At 38.0% G+C, this 21855-nt stretch overlaps 1 protein-coding gene across 3 annotated transcripts in view; it reads left to right on the top strand.

Annotated features, from left to right (window-relative positions):
• Positions 1 to 760: 760 nt before the first annotated feature.
• RHOBTB3 (Rho related BTB domain containing 3) overlaps positions 761 to 21855 on the top strand; it is a 75478-nt gene continuing 54383 nt past the window's right edge. The window contains exons 1-4 of one of the 3 annotated variants that reach the window (XM_036767600.1): positions 761 to 1231; positions 1445 to 1673; positions 7808 to 8000; positions 14358 to 14512. In XM_036767600.1, the coding sequence (XP_036623495.1) occupies positions 1230 to 1231; positions 1445 to 1673; positions 7808 to 8000; positions 14358 to 14512 (579 nt within the window). In that variant the 5' untranslated portion in view covers positions 761 to 1229. The remainder of the gene's footprint in view (positions 1232 to 1444; positions 1674 to 7807; positions 8001 to 14357; positions 14513 to 21855) is intronic. The other 2 variants (XM_036767609.1, XM_036767617.1) reach the window with 2 other exon arrangements.

A 21855-nucleotide genomic window follows, 5' to 3' on the forward strand; every position in this document is an offset into this window, starting at 1 on the left:
ACCATTATCTCAATGTGGTATCCTATAAGAACCATAAAAAGGATGAAGCATTATGGTATTATTCTGTTCATTTGGTACTTACTGCTTTTTTCAAAGTAATTCCATTTACAGTCTATTGCTTTAGATTTTTTTTTGCATTTACTAGTTTGTGTATTATTAAAAGATGTCAATTATAATAAAGCACAATCATCTCCAAATCCACATTAGCCAGTTATTTCTTTTTTTGAACAAACTATATCAGCATGAATGCTGCTTCTAGTTTCTTCGAAGCATAATTTTAAAGAAAGCTCCAGTACGTGTATTTATTAAACAAGATATTGACAGAAACACAGCTACAAAGATGATTTAAAAACACACGCATTTTTACTCCAACCAAAAAAGAAAAAAGGAAAGGGAGGCGGGGGAGAAAATGATGGGGGCCAAACCGTTGGAATCCCAGGATCTAGGTCTCAAGCTTCCTCTCTTTCCAATAGCAGTCTATACCCTGAGGGAGCTGCTACACCTCCCCCTTTCTTCCTGCTGGTTTGGATCCGATCTTTACAATTCACCAAACTTGCTGCAGGGCAGAGAGGCGGGCGACAAGCTCTCCCCAACTTGTACATATTTTTTCTTAATTCATTTTCCTGAGCTTCCTGACCAGCCCAGCCCCCTCCTCTAGCCTCCAGCGTGGCTTAGGCCTTGGAAAGGGGGAGGGGGTCTTGTCTAGTGAGGAGGGGGGGTGGGCGCTGCCCTGCTCCGCATTACGTGGGCTCTGCAGAATCGCCCCTCCGCGGTTGCACGTGTGGTGCGCTAGGGTAGGCGAGGGTTATTTTTTCCCTCCTTCCCAGGGCCAGGGGAGGAGGCGACCGCCTCTCGGCTAACTGGCCGAAGCCGGAGAGGAGGAGGTGATTTAATATGCTGACATTCACCTAGCTGAAGATTAACTCAGGGCATAACTCGGTGCGCGAGTGCCCGGGCTGTCACATGCGGCCGCCCATTTACATTCAGGGACCAGCCGCCGCAGGAGCAGCAGCAGCTTTCAATAGGATGGTCCAGAGCTTTTCCTGATTGGTCTGGAAGCCCACGGGAAAGCCTAGCGTTTGCCGCAACGATAGTAGAGGAAGGAGCATTTGGGTGGAAACAGATGGAAATGAGAAAATCCGCGGGGTAAACAAGCCGGATATTTATCATGAGAGTGCTCGGGGAGCTGCTCTTTTCTCATTCGCTGCCCAGCCTTTGGATTTAAGATCATGTATGTATCCAGTTTTTGTCTCTTTTTTTTTGGTTGAGTAATTTCAAATAGGAGGATTCAATAGATTCTTTTTTTTCTTTCTTACTTGAAAGCAGCTTATTTTCGTCCTTGCTTCCCTTCACTTCCTGTTCTGATAAAAGTGGAAAATCGGTCTCAAAAATGTTTCTTCTCCTCCCCCCACCCCTTCTTTCTTTCTTTCTCTTCCTTTCGTAGGTCCATTCACATTGTTGCGTTAGGAAATGAAGGAGATGGCTTTCCCGAGGACAATCGTCAGTCAGGTCTGATCTGGACGTATCTAGGGAGAAGTGCTCTCGTTTCAGAGACAGAAAGCAGCTTGTTGCTGAACTCTGATGCCAGCTCGATTGCATATCCTGTATTTACTGAATATCAAGCCTGTGTGTTTGGAAATGTCAGACTGGTGGTACATGATTGTCCCGTCTGGGTAAGAGAAAGCAGCAGCTCTGGAAGCAGTGCTTTTTTTCCCCTTTTTTAACTCAAGTTTCCTTAGGAATTTTAGGCACCATTAATTTTTATCCCCCTTTGGTCATTTGTTTCATTGGAGGAAAAAAAAAAAAGCTAGTCAGCTAAAACTCTTGTGTGTTGAGCACTTACTCCTACAAATGCTTCACAGATACTATTAAGTCCTTTGCTACAAAGACAGCTCAGTGTGGATCACACCAAACGACAGGGTCACATTGTTGTGCCCAGAGAGAGTAATGTTTTTTCCCAGTTACCTAACATGTTGATAATGGAGTAATGACATTCTAAAAATAAAACCCTCTGAAAGCTGATAGTCAAAACTCTTTTTTTAAATGAGCCAGTTTAGAAAGAGGACTAGGTTATTTTTTTTAATTGTGGCTGAAAATGATTTTAATATGTCTATTTCTGGCATAAGATTAAGCTTAGAAAGCCAGGTTTACATGATGATAAAAGTTCTCATTTTTTTTTAAGGAAGGCAATTCCGATAGGTTGTCTTTTATGATTTTATAGAGATTTAAGGTAGAGTAATGAGTGATGATGATTTTTTAAATGAATACAACACATTTTTCTGTAATAGAAATGATTAAATTGCAATAATTTTAATCAGTTTCCAACATTGTTCCTATGAGGTTACTGACAATGTGTTAGTGAATTTCACTGGCACACCTACATTTTTTTCTGAGTATCCCAGAACTCTAGCTTTTGAAATTGTTAATTTGTCTTTATTCGGCAGACCACTTAATCTGATCCTTTAATAACATAGATGTTAGTACTGGATTTAGGTTCTTAAAAGTTCAGTGTCAGGATTGTAAAAGTATAGATTATACTTTATTTTTAGATATACTTTAAATTTTATCAAACACTTAGGATTTTTAAAAAGCTTAATTAGTGGGGCAGCTAGATGGCACAGAGAATAGAGCACCAGCCCTGGAATCAGGAGGACCTGAGTTCAAATGTGGCCTCAGACACTTGACACTGCCTAGCTGTGTGACCTTGGGCAAGTCATTTAACCCCTGTTGCCTGGCCTCCCCCCTCCAAAAACAAAAACTTAGTATAAAAAGAAATTAGTAGTCATTTAAAGAAATGTTTTCATTTTAGCTAAATAATTTCAGGAAATTATATTATTATAGGTATTAATTTCAAATTAAAGAAAAGTCATTAGGTGTCTAAAATATAAAATATGTCAGTTCAGGAGTGATGATCCATCCTTGATGATGATAAAATTTGTGAAGTATTTAACTGTGTCTCTTTTTCAGCCAGGGGTGATTATGCCAGGTAATTAAATAAACTATTTCTTTCCTTTTAGCAGAATTACCTCATTGAATCCCCCAAAGCAATTGGAGTTAAGTGACTTGGGCAGGGTCACACAGCTAGTAAGTTTGAGGGTGAATTTGAACTCAGGTCCTCCTGACTCCAGGGCTGGTGCTCTATTTACTGTGCGACCTATCTGCCCTTTGGCTTATCGAATCTTAGAATCACAGATAATTGGTTAAACAGGGTTAGTAAAGACATTCAAACGACTGAACAAACTGAGCAAATAAAGTATTTTTGAGGAAAATAAAGCACAATTTGAAGTAGGAATTGTGTCCCTGCTTTTTCTTTGACCCTTCAATGTTTCCCATTTGTGTTACTTTATATTACTTAAAAACAATGTTTATTCATTAGCTCTACTAATTGGAATCTTCCAAGTAGGTTAAAAGTTTTCATTTTGTTTATGAAAGGAAAAGAAATCCCTTCTTAAAATTTTTAAAAGAAGTTTTGCCATGTGAGAAAAGTATACCTGGAAATTTTTATGGTTTAATAGTTCATTTTAGTATAGATATTGGCTGGTCCTAGATTTGTTGCCATTTATAATTTTTAGGTCACCATGACCCGTTCTAGCTGAATAACAGAATTGTTTAGAATGTTTTTCTTCCAAGTACATTATGTACTAATGCCCTTCATAGACATTAACAGCAATTCTTTTCCTCAGATGTTATATGATAGATATTGAACCCATTTGTAGGTAATACCAAGAAAGTATACTTTAAAATTTCCCATTTCGTACAATGGCTAGTCTTTATTGTTAATTTTTATTATTTATGGAAAGTACTTGCCAGGCACTTTATATTCATTTTGTTATCTGAACCTATGCTGTGAGGTAGGTACAATCCTGTGAGGTAGGTATATTTTAAGATCTTTATGATCTAGCAGTTTTCAGTTTATATTTTTGTTTTGTTTTGGTTTTTTTGGCAGGGCAGTTGGGGTTAAGTGACTTGCCCAAGGTCACACAGCTAGCACGTGTCAAGTGTCTGAGGTCGAATTTGAACTCAGGTTCTCCTGACTCCAGGGCCGGTGCTCTATTCACTGCGCCACCTAGCTGCCCCCTTCAGTTTATATTTTTAAATAAATATAGTTCTAAATAAATGTAACTGGGTGTATTAAATGCTAATTATCTTTCAAGTTCCTTTTTTTTTAAAGCCAAGTTTATATTATGCAGCTTTAAATAGGGCATACCACATGGATCATAACCTATTTCTTAAGCAGAAAAAATTTAAATGTCTTAAGATACAAACACACACACACCCATAAAAGATCCTATGAAAAGTATTCCTTCTAGGGTATGTGAATCATAAAGAGGATCAAAATCGTACTAAGGTGTCAGGGTGCATTCACCTGTTTGGGATTAGATATGCCAGGGGTGGGGAACCTGCAGCGTCGTGTTGGCCTTGACGCTGAGGCTTTTTCACTCCTATGGACCCTAGCTTGAAGTTACTTATGAGATGTCTAGAAAGGTACAAGAGAACAGTTGTATGATTCTGTAGTGTCTGCTGCCAATCTTAATGCTTCCATGGAAGCAGCAGACACATTGTAGAGAAGCTGTGTAATATAAAAGAGTATTATAAGGAGACTGAAGACCTATTACACACATGTCCCTTCCTGGGAAAGTCAATTAAACTCTGTAGGCCTCAGTTTACTCATCTGTGAAATAAGATTATTGCACTCGATAATCTTTAAGGTCCCTTATAGCTCTGAGTTCTCTGGTTTTAGTTATTGATTATGCCATTTACAATCCATGCCACCTTGAACAAGTCACTTTTAATTTTTCTGGGTCTTGGTTTACCTACCTGTAGGTTGAGGGGATTAGACTGTGGGATCTCTAAGATCTAGTCCTACTTTATTTACTGTGCCCCATAATGGTTTCTCCTGCTTCAGTTGTACAGTAGTCAATAGTCTGACCTCCCTATTATGAAGGCAAAGTAATAGCATTTTAAATTTCACATGAAATAAAATTAGGAGATAATAAAGACAAAATTAATACCCTGGGGGCACTAGTTTTATACCTGGCATATTAATAATGGTATAATAAATATATTATTTGAAATAATTTGAGTATTTGTATCTACTCTTGTCTTTCATTCACTGTTTTCAAAAACATAGTAATTTTTTTAAAAATTAGCTAAATCATGGCCACTTGAAATGTGTCTTATTCACAACACCATTGGGAAATGCAATGATTATTCCACTTTATAAAGTCTGATTAAAAAGTGGTGAATCCGGATCTCCAAACCCTGTCTCTGAGGTTATGGTCATATATTGCTATAGAGAATTCCTTGGAAGTGTTAGTGTCCAAAAGAGTAGGAATATTGGATTCTTCCCTTCAAGGGAGGAGCAAACCGTTTTTTCCCTTACCCATTTTTGAATGGTGTGGTGCCCACAAAACTGGAATGGGCCAATTAGACTGCTAATTGATACAATGTTACACTTTGATAGAGCACTTCCTACAGATCACTAGTTTTTCTGAAACCTCATGTTAGATATAATTCATTGTTTCATAAATTTATTTTTTCATACAGAATACTTCCCTCTTTGCCCCCATTTTCTCACATTGTACTTGTATTTTAAAATTTGAGATCAATTTCTTTATTAACAAAAAATATAGAAAATGAAAAAGTGATACCCAAATCATTTCCTGCGTTGTTAGGTACAGCAGGGTCCCCATTAATGCAAATAATGAATTCCACATTATTCAGATTCCCACTACATATTAACTTTGGACTGGAACCAATGACTGTATTCTATATCATAATAACTGAATAGTACAGATTCGAAATCACATAGACCACGTTATCATTTGCACTAATTGAGACCTAGATGTACATTTCTCTCCATTTTATATATTTCTTTATCGTTTGCATAACCTTTTCCATTCTGTTCCTTTGACTTTGCCTATCCAGTACCATGTTCATGTCTATATATGCACAAAGTTAGAACGGAAGCAATTAGAAGAAGTTTTGAGCAGGAATTAGAAGTATTGGCAGATTGTGCTAGGAAGCTTTCCCAACTCCCTCCTGCCCTTTGTCCAACTCTCTTTGCCACTCTTCCTCCTTTCTTCCTCATCAAACTCCTTGACTTTTCATGTTTTCATTCCATAGTTCTCCTTGGCTCCCTTTAACTTCATCAGATAGCTCATCTCACTTTGCAAATTTATTCTCATTTCTGAAAAGCATTCTGGATTCCTCGTATTTCTGAAGGTTTTCTTGGTGCTTTGGGAGAGGGAACACTACATCATATCCTGTACTTTGGCAGTCCATGAGTTGCAGGAGCATGCAGTACCCAAATAGTGCTGGCAGTTTTGAGAGCATTTCTGTAAACATTGCTAAGTAAGAAACCTCCCCAGCTTTCTACCACACAGGAAAAAGGGGCCTGCAGCATTGCCCTGGATTGATGGATGCAAGACACTAATACCTCTGTTCTCTACTCACATTTCAAAGCACAGATTTCCATAATGCAACAGTTTTAGACTGATATTCTAAATTCATCCCCTTCTTGAGCCACTCTGCCAATCAGAAAAACATACACAAGGCCCCATAAAGGAAAACAAGTAAGCTTTTTATAGCACAGTTAAAAGGAAAGTGAAATTATTGGAATAAAACTATTGGCATGGGTACCGTAGACCACAACACTTTTATGCTTAAAACTGTACTTTCTACGTAATGGTATTCACACATTAAATTTTAAGTATTTATATATTTTATATTATTTTTGACAAATACCAGAAGGAAAGGAATTTTTAATTAATTGGAATCACAAAAGTGGCAGTGAATTTTTTTATGGTTTCCTTAACTTCTGAGTCTGATCCTTAATATATACATGTATACTCACAAATATACATATTCATGTATATGTACATTTTGTGTTTATATATGGTCATATGCATTATATAGTATCAATTTTGCATATCCATATCTATTATAAATATACTACCTGTAGTCCCTAAATAAAGGTTTGAGAACTAGGGAAGGGGATTATTTGGCATTTATCATTTATGTGGTCCATTCATGAATTAGAAATAACATGAATTATGAATAAACCCTTATTGATAATTTTTAAAAATTGTTTTTTTGTTCCAGTCTTGTATTTTCATCTGGATTGGCAGCACCTGATGAGAAAACTCTCTCTACTAATGTAGATTTGTAACTGTCCTGCAACAGTTGATTTTAGCAAGTTGCTGGGGCCCTTAGAAATTAAATGACTTATAAACTACATTTCAGAGCCAGAACTTGAATCCAGATCTTTCTGACTCTGCATGTAAGATATTGTTTGTGAACATTTTCCTCTACGTGGTTCTGAAAAGTATGCCAGTTTTCTAATATTGGAAATGGAGGTTCCACAAAGTACATAGTAAAATGGCTGTACAGAAACACGCAAAAACAAAAATCCCAAGTAGTCTACTAGAAGAATCACATAAAAAGCCCTCAGATCTCCTGTACTTGCTATGGTGCTGCTGCTACATCTGCTCCCACAGGTTTTTGCACTCATTCAATAATTACAAAGACGAAATATATTTATATGCTTAATTTAAAATACAAATGCTAAGTATTCAGTTTTCTGTTTTCTTGCTGTTAGGAATTTTCTGGCTCTACTACGCCTATTAACAGTTTTCCAGACAAGGAAATAGTTTTTAATATCATAATGGAATGATTATTTAAAGGCTTTTATTATCTTTTTCCATGCACCATAATGAATAAAACAGGAGTTAAAATTAGCCTATCACATAATTTGTAATCTATGACTGTTCTGAGTAAAAGGATTGCTCTTTACATTTTGGTTTAGGGCATTTTCGACAGTGATTGGTATACCTCTCGAAATCTTATTGTTGGGGCCGACATCATTGTAATCAAATACTCTGTAAATGACAAGTCTTCATTTCAAGAAGTAAAGGATAGTTATATTCCAGTGATAAAAAGAACATTAAACCATTGTTCAGTGCCAGTAATAATTTCTGCTGTTGGCGTCAGACAAAATGGTAAGTGTGTTATTTTTTTCATTGTAATTAGATGTAAAGTACCGTATTACTCTGAAATAGATTCTTATTTTAATATAAAAAATGCAGTTTTTAAATATATGAAATAACTGGTTCAAATGTTAGGTATTATGGATTTGCTACTATTGAGACCATCACCATGATATAAGAATAGATTGGTAGTTAAAATACTTGATTTCAAGTTCAAGTTCAGACATTTACTAATTATATGATCATTTGCAAATCACTTTATCTTTATGAGCCTTGGTTTTTCTCATCTGTAAAATGGGAATAAGAATCCTTATACTACCTACTTCATAGGGTTAATGTTAGGATCAAATTAGGAATGTGGATAATTGAGAATCTTGAAGATTAATTATTTAGAAACAGCAACCTGTGAGGAAAGTTTTTAAGAAATTGGACTTTTGGATATGTAGTTCCATTTGCAAGTCACCCAAATGGCAATGGAGTAAGTAGATGTACAACATATTATCAATGCGGAATTGCACAGAAGAAGCAGTACAAAGCATGGGGGCAAATGACCAACATAAGAGGTAGGCTGGGGAAGTATTTGGAGTGAGAAGTAACTGGTAGACAACCTGTGTGCTTCACTAGTGTCCATGCAGTGTAAGGAAATCCAGGACCCCCTAACATGTTGGGTGTATATCCTGTGGAAGATTTATGGAAGGACATCAAGAAGAGTGACACAAGAGGAGAAGAGGTGGATCACAGATCCACTGACTTACCAGAAAACCTAACATAAAGGGAGTTAAAGGAGCTTTAATGAAGGACCTTTTACAGCCTATCATATTATGGTAGTTGGTGACCAAATAGCCTTCATCTTTGGTCAGGACCTCATCGCCTTTTGCCTGGACTTTTACGGTAGACTTCATATTGGTCTCCCTATCTCACATCTCTGCTCATTCCAATCTGTCTTCCACAGAGTTGCCGAAGGGGTTTTTCCATAAGCACAGATCTGACCATGCGTGTTATTCTACTCAATAAATTTCACTGGTTTCCTGTTGCCTCTAGGATAAAATATAAAAAACTTTGTTTGGCTTTTAAAACCGTCCATAAGCTGGTCCCAATTTACCTTTCCAAATTCATTGTATATTCTGCATTGTGGGAATCTAGCCAAATTGGACATCTTGCTATTCCTTACATGTGACAAGTGTAACTCCTGTCTCTAGGCCTTTTCATTGGCTGGTCTTTGTAGCTGGAATGCAGTCCCTCTGACTCTTAGAATCTCTTAATTTCTTTAGTACTTGACTCAAGCATCCCCTTTATATGACACCTTTCCTCATCTTCTGGATGCTAGTTATCTCTTTCTCAAAATTACCTTATGTTTATTTCATATTTCTTATCTATCTGCTTCCAGTATCTGTGTACATATTGTCTCAGCTCCTTGTGGGAAGAATCTTACATTTTTTTACTTTGGACAGCTAGGTGGTGCAGTGAGTAGAGAACCAGCCCTGGAGTCAGAGGGACCTGAGTTCAAATCTGGCCTCAGACACTTGACACACTTACTAGTGTGTGGCCTTGGGCAAGTCATTTAACCCCAATTGCCCTGCCTTCCCCCCTCCAAAAAAAAAAACCTTAAAAAAAATTTTTTTTTTTACTTTGTATTTCCAGCACAGTATCTGGCATATAGTAGATGTTTAATAAATGTGTAAGTGATTTGCCCACAGCTACACAACTATAAAGTGTAAGAGGCAAGAGTCTAAATTCAAATCTAGATCTTTTCCCCCTATTGAAGCAGGCTTCCTTTTATGCACTGTGTATATTATCATCGGACTGAAATTAACCAAGTTAATTTTTTCAAACATACATTTTTTTGTCAAAAACACTTAATATTATTTTTCATGATGTTTATTTACTTCTGCGTTGGAAGCATTGCTGACCTTCATTCATTTTGCCTCGAATCAAGGCATATTAAGGCAATCTGCCCACCCCCATTCCATCAACATAAGGAGAGCTTTGTAGACATAAGGGGGCCTCTGTCTTCAGTAAATCAAAGGCCCTGTTTATGGAAACTTTGTGAAGAATGTAAAATACCAAGAGTGTTTTATCATAATAGGCAAAGTTCTTCATGAAAATTTATTCTTTTAACTCAAAACCTAATCTGATCATAGAAAAGCAAACTCAGATCAAGCTTTCCCTATGATACAACTCAGAGAAATCAAGCATTGTTTGCTGTCTTTATCCTTGATATCTTTAAATCTTCTTTGAATGCCAAATGTTTGTCTTTCTTATTGAAGTAATATTTGATTACTGGGCAGCTCAAACCACTTTTTTCTGTGTTCATTATTGTCTCTCCATGTTTAACTGGATGACCTTGGGCAAGTTGTTTAATCCCTCCAGCCTCAATTTCCCTAAGTGTAAAAGGATTTACATCTAAATGGTATGATTTTATGTTTTGATGATGATTGATGTCTTTGGATTGGTAACCTCTTCCGCTCAGGTGGGTTTAGCTGTCTGAGGCAGCTAGGAGACACAGTGGATAGAGTGCTGGGCCCAGAGTCAGGAAGATTTGCATTTAGATGTGGCCTCAGATATGTGCTAGCCACATGACACTGGGCAAGTCACTTAACTTTTGTTTCTCTCAGTTTCCTTAACTGTAAAATGGGATAATAAGAGAATGTGCCTTGCAGGTTGGTGCTGTATTTATTGTTTATATTTTATTTTATATATATATATGTATATATATATATATATATATATATAATGGTGTGTTTTTATAATGAGGTAACATATGCAAAGCATTTAGTGCAGTGCCTGGCATGTACATAATTGGTGCTATATAAATTCTTATTTTCCCCTTCCTTTTCATTGCCTCACCTCTCCCTTCCCCATCTCTACTTTCCTCCCCCCTTCCCATTTCTATTGCCTCTCCTCTCCCTTTCCCATCTCTACTTTCCTCCCCCCTTCCCATTTCTATTGCCTCTCCTCTCCCTTTCCCATCTCTACTTTCCTGCCCCCACTTCCCCGCTCTATTGCCTCTCCTCTCCCTTTCCCATCTCTACTTTCCTCCTCCTTTCCTATCCCTTTCCCTTCTCTAAGGAAATGACTCACAGATCCGATTCACCTCTTTCCAGAGTTAACTCCTGTATCACCAACCAGTTGCCTGTTGAACATTTCAGACTGAATTTCTAAGAGAAATCTCATCTTAACATTGAAAATTGGACTCATTATCTTTCCTCTCAAACTCCCTTCTTCAAAACTTCCCTATTTTTGCTAAAGGCACCATTCTTCTTATCTCCTAGGTTCACAGCCTCAGAGTTATCCTGGGTTTCTCACTCTACCTTGAATTTTTACTGTTGCTGCCTTTCTAACATCTCTGACAATCAACCCCTTTCCCAGATTCACAATAAACTTTCATTCAGGCCCTCATCCCCTCTTGCCTAGATTGTTGGAATAGTCTCCTAAATTGGTCTCCATGCCTCAAGTCTAACCACTCTAGTACACCCTTGCTGCTGCCAAAGTCATTTTCCTTAATTGGTTATCTGACCATGTGATTCCCATACCCAATCCTCTCCAATGGCTTCCTGTTGCTTGTGGGATAAAGTATAAACTCTCTTTAACTTTTGAAGCCCTTCACAACCTGGTTACAGCCTGTCTTTCCGGTTTCATTGGACATTACTTCCATACTCCCCCTCACATACTCTGGGACCCAGCCAAATTGGCCATTCTGCATGCCTGGAATGTATTCCTCCCTTTCCTCCACCTCACAGTCTCTTCCTTTAAGGTAAAGTTGAAAAACCATCTTTTGCATGAAGCCTTTCCTGATTCCCTCCCTCCCCCCACCAACTGCTAAGAGCCCTTGCTACCAAACTACTTTGTTGTACTTAAATATTTTATATTTATGATGTACATATGTATGTATATACTTGTCTCCCCCATTAGAATGTAATCCCTTTGTGAGTAGGAATTATTTCATTGTTTGTACTTGTATCATCAATGGCTGGCATAGTGCGTGGGACATGAAAAGTGTTTAATAAATGTTCATTGATTGATTGTGGATTTTTGAACTTTTGCGTATTCTGCTTTATATATGATGATTGTTTGCTTTAACAGGTATTTATTAAGTGACTTCTGTGTCCCAGGAACTGTGCTAGATGCCAGGGATACAAAGACAAAATTAAAACTAGCCCACGTCCTTGAGAAACTTACAGCTTTATATCCTTGTGGGAGGGAAATGGTTATACCATTTATATAGCTAAGTAAAAGCAAGATAATTTGAGGAGGCAGAAAACAGTAACAAGAAAGCCTTCCCAAAGGACATGGCACCTAGGTTAAACTTCGAAGGAAGCTAAGTATTCTAAGAGGCAAAGGTAAAGAGGAGCCTCCTTCCTGCTTTGGAGGACAGCCTATGCATGGAAGCAAGAGGTGGGATGCAGAGACTGGGAGTCAGCAAGGAGCCATGCTCAAACATCACAAATAAGGAGCTTCAGTGATGAACTAAAGGCAAAGATGTCATCAGTGACATGGATGATTAAAAGAGAGGATGTGTTAGTCACATAGCAATCGAGAGAGGTATGCATAGATTCAAATGCTGCATTTGCTATGTCAGGAAAAAGCTAAAAAGGTCCCCAAAACATTGAGTGGACCCCCTGTGGCAAGTTAATGGGAGGACAGGCACAAGAGTCTCACAGGATGAGCAGGCGTGGATGGGTTGCTATCTACCATGGATGGAGGAGACATCCAGATCAATCAGATCACAGATCTAATTGAGCATTTTTTTTGGAGGTGGGGAGCAATGGTGGTTTAGAGAAAGGAAAGACTGCAAGCAGGGAGATCAGTCATGATGATACTTTTGACAGGAGAAAGGTGATGAAGATCTGAACTAAGGTGATGGATGAGTGAATGGAGAGAAGCTTATGGACGTGAGGGATATTGCCAACTGAGAAGTCTTGGCCACTGTTAGTGGTGGTGTTGGTGTTGGGGTGTGTGTGTGTGTGTGTGTGTGTGTGTGTGTGTGTTGGGGCAGAGTGAAGAGCTGAGGATGATCAGTAGGACAATTTTTGACTTTTTTCCAGTAACAAGAATTGTTTGGGGTTTTTATTACCTGTCTCTGAGATAGTTTAGGTCAGTTTAGGGAGATAGTTTGTATCTGTGAAACAGAATAAAGTTAACTATCTGAAATGGGATCAAATCCACTATGCTTATCTTACTAGCAAATGTGCTCTAATTAGTAGTAGCCAAGGAAACACATATGGTACATTTATAAATCTGGGAATTTCCTTTTTTGAATAAAATCTATTTATATTCCCATAATTTTAAAAAATTTAAATAGAGAAATAAAAAATGGTTACCTTTTTTCTCTGTGCTTTTGAATCTGGGTAGAGCGTAATGAATAAAATAATTAGATTGAGTGCATAGGTTGGGTAAAATTTATAAGGAGAATGAAATGTTTGAGGATTAGCGATTTTGGTCTTTTCAGTTCATTTTGAACATTAAGAATTCTGTTAATACAAGGGTACAAAACGCAGTGAAAGCTTTGTGAAGCAGTTTAAATAATTTATTGAAGCTAAAACTTTTTTTCAGCTAAATGACTCTCCCTTGGATTATGAACTCCTTGAAGAAGGAACTTTTGCCTTTCTTTGTATCCCCAGCACTTAGCACAGTGCCTTATACATATCTTGTTCTTGTTGAGTCGTTTCAGTCATGTCAGACACTGTGACCCAACTTAGGGTTTTCTTAGTAAAGATACTGGAGTGGTTTGGCATTTCCTTCTCCAGCTCATTTTACAGTTGAGAAACTGAAGTAAATAGGGTAAGGTTACTTGGCCAAGGTCACACAGCCAGTAAGTCTGAGGCTGGATGTGAACTCAGGTCTTGCTGGCATTCTACCCCCTGCACCCCACCTGATACAGTGTAGCTGATTAGCTGATCAATAAATGCTTGTCGATGGACTGCCTAGTCAAAATGCTGATGACGAAATAAGTGAAACTACTTTTGTTTATTAACTACCCAGTGTAAATTGTTATTCTCTTGCTGAAGATTATATCAGGGATTATCATTCCTAAAAGTAGATTCCACAATTCATAACTCTGTGGCTGTTGGCCCAGTTATTAGTGGAAATAACTATTCACCTGATAAAAAAAATTCTTTAGTGTTCTTAACTTCAGATTGTTTTTCTTTCTCTATATATTGATTTGTCCCAGGATCTTTTCTGCTCTCATTACCTTTTTTAAAATGTCACATTGCAGATCTAGTGTGTTTAATGACTCCCTAGGGTGCAGGTATGAATTATAATATGTTGTTTAATTGCTGATGCTGAAGCCCACTCATTGGTTTTAGCCATTTAGACACATGCTTCTGTTTCATTCCAATGTCCTCTGATTCAAATTTATTCCTTCAGAAGAATTACCCTGTACTTGCCCACTGTGTACCTCAGACAGAGGGAACTGCGTCACTTCTTCTGAAGGGATCCAACTTGCTAAAGAACTAGGAGCCACCTACCTTGAGCTGCACAGCCTCAATGACTTCTATGTTGGGAAATATTTTGGAGGCGTGGTAAGTAGTTCTTCTGATACGATCATTTTTTAAAAGCTGTACACCAGTTCTGGTAGATGAGCTATTTTCCTAAATGTCAACTACAGTCTTAATATTTACTTTGAGATGAACATGTGTGTAATAAAAACTTTGACTAAGATTTAAGTAGACATTTTATTAGACTAAAATGAGAACAAAATTTCATTTTTCTTAACATGACTTGTTTTCCATTATTTAAACAAGATGCTAAGAACTTTGGGGACTATTTAAATGATATATTATTAATGATTATGTAAAAAAAAAATTTATACAAATAGAGTTATTGTCAATCTGATATCGGACTGTTGATACTATTGATGGGCCCAGAGCTAAGTTCTGTTATCTGGCTTTCAAAGAACAGTTTTCCCTAATGAGGTATACTTTCATAATACCCACCCCGCTATCCTGGTGGCCCTGTCACAATTCAGATCAACGGTTTGGATTACTACTTTTATCAGATGATTAGGGAGTTAGGATTCTAACTGCTAATCCAATTAGCTATTATTCTGACTGCCTCAATTCACAACAGTGGGAAGCTAAAAAGAGTCTGCTAAACTGACTGAACACAAAGAAAGTTATAGTCAAATGTATCAAATCCTTTGTGTTATTTAGACATAATAAATATTTTATTAATTTTGGTTACGTATAGTTAGTTAATGAAGTTTCCACAATTAAAAAATTTAATGTGTAACTTTAAACAACATTATCACTAAATAAATGTATATTTGTGATAATTTACATTGTAAATGAATTTCAAACTTTAATGCATCCATTATAGTTTATTACTTAAATAAATTATAAATGAGGCACCTGGTTACTTGAATTCTTTGACGGATCTCCTTTCTATTATTCTCTGCTTGCTTTTCCATTTCTAAATTTGTGAATATATTTTTTTCCTTTCTTATAGTCAATGACATTGTGTGTGCTGTCCTCCTGGTTCTTATTTGCTTACTTTGCATATAAAATCTTTCCAATTTTTTCTAAAAATATTTATAGCTTCTTCATTTACATCAGAGCAGAAGTGCCAAATACTGTTAGCTTACTGCGCAAACCAGATTAAAATGTAATGGGGTAATAGTTAACAAAATTAATGAAAATATAGAAGAACATAGATAATGTTAATAAATGTTAATATGTGGTTTTTTAAGTCAATATGCAGCCCTTAGGGATCTTTATATATGTTTAATGGCCACATTTCTATTCCAGTTTCACACCATTGCTCAGCAGGAGTGGGGAACCTGTGGCCTTGAGGCCACATGTGGCCTCCTAGGCCCTTGAGTGCAGCCTTTTGACTGAGTCCAAGTTTTGCAGAACAAATCCTTTTATTAAGGGGATTTGTTCTGTGAAGTTTGGATTCAGTCAAAGGGCCACACTTGAGGACATAGAGGGCCACATATGGGGCTGAGAAGGCCATGAGGCTACAGGTTCCCCACCCCTGCGAAAGTAACTAACATACTTAGCACCCCAACAAGGTACCTGTGTCTTGCCAGATAAAAATCTGTTGGAAATGGATATTAATCTAACTCAGTAATGAAAAGGTATCATTAACATTAAATAAAGAAAATAGCCCAGTGTCTTGCATATTATGTACTGGGCAAAGATTTGTTGAATGGATAATGTTTATTGAAAATACTCAGACATAACTGTTAATGAAATGCTTCATGAAAAGTTTGTACTGGAGTCTGATGTGCTGTTGGTGAACTATAATTTGAGGGAAAATGCTTTCTTACTTGAAATAAAATTCCATTTGTTTTCTACTAAAAAATGATATGTAGGATGGTCCATCTATCCAGTGGGCTAGTCACATCTTCTGCATTTATGTTGTTGTTGTTGTTAAGTTGTGTTCAACTCTTCACAACTGTATTTGGGGTTTTCAAACCTATGAGTCTTTTTTCACATGAACTGTTGTCAAATCATGTTTCCTCCATTTTGTTTCTGAGTTTGATTTTTCTTTTAAGCCAAATTCAGGATTTCTCATTTATTCTTGTTATACTTCATCTCATTTGATTTGGCCTATCATTCTATCCTGTGAGGATTTTTTTGAAACCTTGCTCTAATCCCTTCCAGCTTTGTGGGATCTCTAAATTTGATAAGGATGCTATTTCTGCTTCATCCAGTCATAAAGTGTGGACAAAGCCAAAAACCAATAGATTTCTGGAGTGTGCCGTAAGATATTACCCTCCATTCAAGCCAACAATATCCAAAACAGAACTCCTCTTTCCCTCTAAAACCATCCTGCCTCAATTCAATTACATTCAATACAAAACTCATTTTTAAATCTTGTGCTAGGCACTGAGGCTACAGAGATAAATTTGAAATGGTCCCTGCCCTCAAGGAAATTATATTCTGCTTATTGTTCAGGTGATTAGAGGAAATAAAAGGAAATACTATTAGTCTGGCCTAGACTGTTTTAGATGAAGCCAGGACTCTTATCATCACTTCCCTACATAAATGCCTACAAACCATCTCTTTAATAATATGTTTCGACTTTTGTCACAAGTCAAAGTCAGACTTGTAAATTTTGTAACCTCTACCGTTTTCCCATTTTTGAAAATCGGTACAATGTTTGCTCTTCTCCACTCAGGCAGCAACTGTCCAAAATTCCAAGATCTTCCAGAGGTCATCAACTGTGGATCAGTGATCATGTTCATTTCAGTACAGAAAGCTCTTATTAAATTCCTATTATGTGCAAGCATTGTAAATGTGTAAAGGCAGCTAGGTGGTACAGGGGTTAGAGTATTAGAGTTGAAGTCAGGAAGACTTGAGTTTAAATCCTTTCTTGGACTTTGGCTGTGTGACCCTGGGCAAGTCATAAAACCTCCCACTGGATTCAGTGTTCATTTTGAAGATCAAATGAGGTAACATTTAATCTTAAAGCCTATATAAATGCTAACTATCATTATTATGTGGCACTGTTCTAGGTGCTGGGCTAATGGAGACAAAAAAACCAAACAACCCAACCCTAAGATTCTGGCCCTCAAGGACCTTACAATCTATTGTTATTTAAATATATTATAACAGTTCTTTGAGTACTGTGGGATGTAGTCTTTCTGACCTGATGACCTGAATTCAAGTCTTGACAATTCAGAGTACTGCTCTCCTACCGTCTCCTCACTGATCTTACATTTCAACTCCTTGTTAACCAGTCTTGTTCTATCCTTTTCAATATAAAAATTATATTTTTCCTTAGCAAATAAGAAAGTAGTAGTTGTATAGTTTCTCCTTCTGTCTGTCATGCATTATCATTTTACCATCCACTTCAAGTGTAAGGGGTTGAGGGATGGTGGTTGGAGAGTTGGTTCCTCTCCCAGCTCAGTCATATAATCACAGGATGAAATCATAGACAACGAGATATTAATGTGTTAACCGGGTGTTAATGTCTTGCTATCCTTTGACAAGGTGTGAATATCTTTATTCAAATTGAAAGGTCAAATCCATTGAGTGGAATGAAAATTGGCCATACCTCTAGAGGCTTTAAATAGATAAGCTCTGTAGACATCTGGAAGTCAGAGAATCTATTTTGAGAGTTCCAGAGAGTTCAGGTGGGATCCAGTACTTGAGAGGGAACCCAGCCCTTGAGAAAGAATAGCCCTGGTTGGGGAATAAAGAGGTGGTTTCTCTCTACTCTCTCCTCGCATCAGCCATGGCAACTAATAATGGAGCTACTCACCTAGAAGGAAGGACCCCATCTTTCTAATTATTGAATCAGTTTGAGAGAGCTTGAGGCATAGATGAGGAAACGCATTGTAGAACCACCGGGATACAGGGCCAGTCACTTGGGACCAGAAATAGCTTTAAAGCAACACAGCTTCTGGCAGTAACAAAGAGGGAGTGCTGGGTATTCAAGAGAATGCTAAGCTTACTAGTAGATACTAGACCTGCAGACCCTGGAGCCCAGCTGAGCTACCTGCCCACCACAGAAACTATATTTTTGTATAAACATCATTTGTATAAACATCTGAAGCCATGAGATTTGTCAGCGGTTTCTTGGATGTTGTATCCTATAAATTACTGGTCCTCTCCACTGCTATTCTTCCGGCTGTTCTTTCAATGATACCTTGGTACATATGGTCAGTTTTCTCCTCCTTTCTTCCTTTTTAGAAAAAAAAGCCTCCCTGATTAGAGTCATGACTGAAGGCAAAAATGTTTTTACAGGTCCTGATAAAAATCCTGGTTACTTATAATCCATTCCTAGCCAAGAGTTCCTCATTTTTGTGTTTTAAATTGTGGCCCAGAATCCAAATTTCCTCCTCAGATACCTTTTTAACTTGTTGTTGACTTCCTATTTCTGCCTTACCTGCTAGAAACCCCTGCCTTTAGAAGGCTGGGGCAATAAAAAACAGCACCTGTGCCCCGAGGATCTTCAGTTTCTTGTCCAGGATTTCATCATCCCTGACAAAAGTGTTTTGGCTTCCTTTTGCCAGTAACCTATACACCCACATGAATCATCCAGAGTGCCTCGTGGTAGTCAGGTTTGACAGGTCTTGGGAAGAAACTGGGTCTCTTTTGTATACATCAGGTGAACAAATAATATACTACTTCCTTTTCTGTTACTGTACGACCTCTCTTCTGCTTCCCCCTCTAAAACGCTCCTTGGAACGCAGGAAGCTTTATCTTCCTAAGATAGTCTAGCTCTCCCTTCTAGGGGAAGATCTTCATACCTATTAACTTAATTCCAAATATTTGGTTGTCCTTCTTCCCTTCCTTATCTATGTCATATTCTTCTGCCCTCCAGCCTCTTACCACAAATTAGTATCCCCTTCTGTCTCTTCAGATCGTTTTTCATCTTTGTTTTCTTCTCAAAGTTCTGCTTCTGTGCTTTCAATGAAACACTCCTTTCATTCTCCCTGATAAACCACAGAGTAAAGGATTCTTCTTGCCCTTTTACGTCTTCCCCGAGAGGAAGAACAACCTGCACTTTGTGCATAGACAGCTGTTATCTGGCACTAGCAGGAACACAAACATAGTGTACTTGATACAGGTCATTGTAAAATTCCTTTTGTCCTCCTTTATTTGGAGGATTCTTTGAGTTCTTTATTTAGAGATCAGTGTGACAAACTCTTCTGTAACTTACAGAGTTATCTGGGGGTACTGGGAAGTGAAAAGAATTGAAGGATCCTCCAGCTACTGTGTGTCAGAGGGCAGACTCGAATCCAGGTCTTCCTGACTCCAAGGCCTGCCTGTTGTCCACTATGCCCCTTTGCCTTTGGTCCTCTTGACTTTATAGAAATAATGTGCTTATTCTTCTGCTTTTCCTGTTTGATTGTCTTGGGCTTAACTTCTGTGTTTGCCGCACCTCTTCTTCATTCTGGTATCCCAGTCATTGGGAGCTTATTCATGATGTTCTTCCTGCCTTGTCTTTGTTCAAGTGCCTTTAATTGATAATTAGCAGCTTCTGAAGCTGGTACCAGCTACCACTGTTCCTCTACCCCCTTTATCTTCTCTCACTAGTCAGATTTATAAACTTATTGTGTTACCTCTTTGCTTTTTCTCTTTTGAGGAGGTTAGGTATGTTAAAGAAAAAGATAATACTAATACTATACTTCGTGATTTAGGCTCAAATTTGCCAGAAACAATTTAATTTAATATAACAGTCTATATCTGAGACATTTCTAGTTGGGAAGAGAAATGTCCAAATTGGCATAATCCCCCATGCTCTCCGACATAACTCTCTAGCCAAGATAATTTGAACAAGGAAAAGATTATAATATGTTAAAATACAGTAACATTCCAGAATAGCTGCCATTCAGTTCCTTCCTAGTCCTCTCCCCATAAAGATTGAAAAGAGTTCACTCCTGTGATCAGTACCTTAACTTTGAATGCCAGAGTGCACTCTCTTTAGGTGGATCATGGCACCAATCACTTCAGGTTGGTGAGGATGCAGTGATTTTATCTAGATAAGGGTTAAGTTTGATTAACTTTGATTCCCACTTTCCTAAAGGGAAAATCTGGGAAGGGTTTTAAGCTGGAAAAATATTATTTCTCTATATTTTTAGAGAGACTAAAAAGATTTTTTTAATATGCTTCCATAGAGGTTAATGACGTTGCGGGGGAGGGGGTGGCATGGTTGTGTTTGATGGGAAACTTAAAAACTAAATTTCTTTTTCTACCCACTTCAAAGGTATGAAGGTGTGTAGGTAGGATAAGAATTAGCTCATGGTAGAATCATGATAGAACCATGCAAAGCAACCTATGACCGAGGATCCCTTCAAGTGTTAGGACAAGAGTATTAAAAATAAAAGTGAACAAATGTGATTGTGCAGGCTCCTCCCACTTCCAGGGATAGATTCCTCTCTCCTGTGAATTCTCGTAGACCTTTGGACCCATGGCTTTTCACACTCCAATATGTTTATTTCTGTAGACATCTTATCTGTCTACCCTACTAAAGTAAAAACTTCTTGAAGTTTGGAATTACATCACATTTGTTACTTTCGCTGATTTGCATATAGTGTTGTTAAAGCAATAGAGCATCATTTAGAATAAACTTGATATTTTTAAAGAGATTGAGAAGATGGCAGGGTTATAGGAAGCAATACCCTGAGTTCTTCTCCACGAACTCTTTAACAGATCTAGAAAATTCACCATACTGATGGATCCTGATGGGCAAATCCGGAAAAAGTCAGAATGAGTCTTTTGCCCAGCCCAGCTTGGCATAGGAAGACAGAAAGGGATGTCAGCAGACCCTGGAGATAGGGTTAGGCCAGGAGCACACTGTGGAGCACTTCAGTGCCCAGAAAGAAGCTATGCACCAGGACAAGAGGAGGTCTGAGACCAACACCAGGGCACTGTGATGGGGACAGGTGCCAACTGGCAACTTGGTCACTCACTACCCAGTCCTGGGCAGAATGAGAAAGGGAGCATTCTCAGGTAAGGAGGCCCTAGGCCACGTGTGGAGAAAGAGGAAGTTCAGAAGCCAGTAGCAGCAGTGGTGTACCTTAGACCTCAGGCCTAAAGCAGGGCCTCACTTCCTGCATCTAGCCCAGACTGCAGAGAAATAACCAGGGCAGGGATCCCAGACCAAAAAAGAATCTACAGTTCTGCCTTTCTGAGCCCACAGAACTTTTCCCACTTGCTTACAGAGGCAGGGTCCAGCAGGAGTCTATTCTTGTTCAGACCTAAACCCAGGTCAAGAACTTGAAGAGCTCATGAGGGAAGGAAGGAGGAGTAAGAGAAGGCTAATCTTTTTTTGAAAATAAAAAAAAATTAATTTAAAAAAAATTTTAAAAAGAGGGGCAGCTAGATGGCACAGTAGATAGAACACTAGCCCTAAAGTTAGGAGGACTCAAGTTCAAATCCAGCCTTGGACACTTACTAGCTGTGTGACT

The sequence above is a fragment of the Trichosurus vulpecula genome, chromosome 1 (assembly GCF_011100635.1).
Source record: "Trichosurus vulpecula isolate mTriVul1 chromosome 1, mTriVul1.pri, whole genome shotgun sequence".
NCBI lineage: Eukaryota > Metazoa > Chordata > Mammalia > Diprotodontia > Phalangeridae > Trichosurus > Trichosurus vulpecula.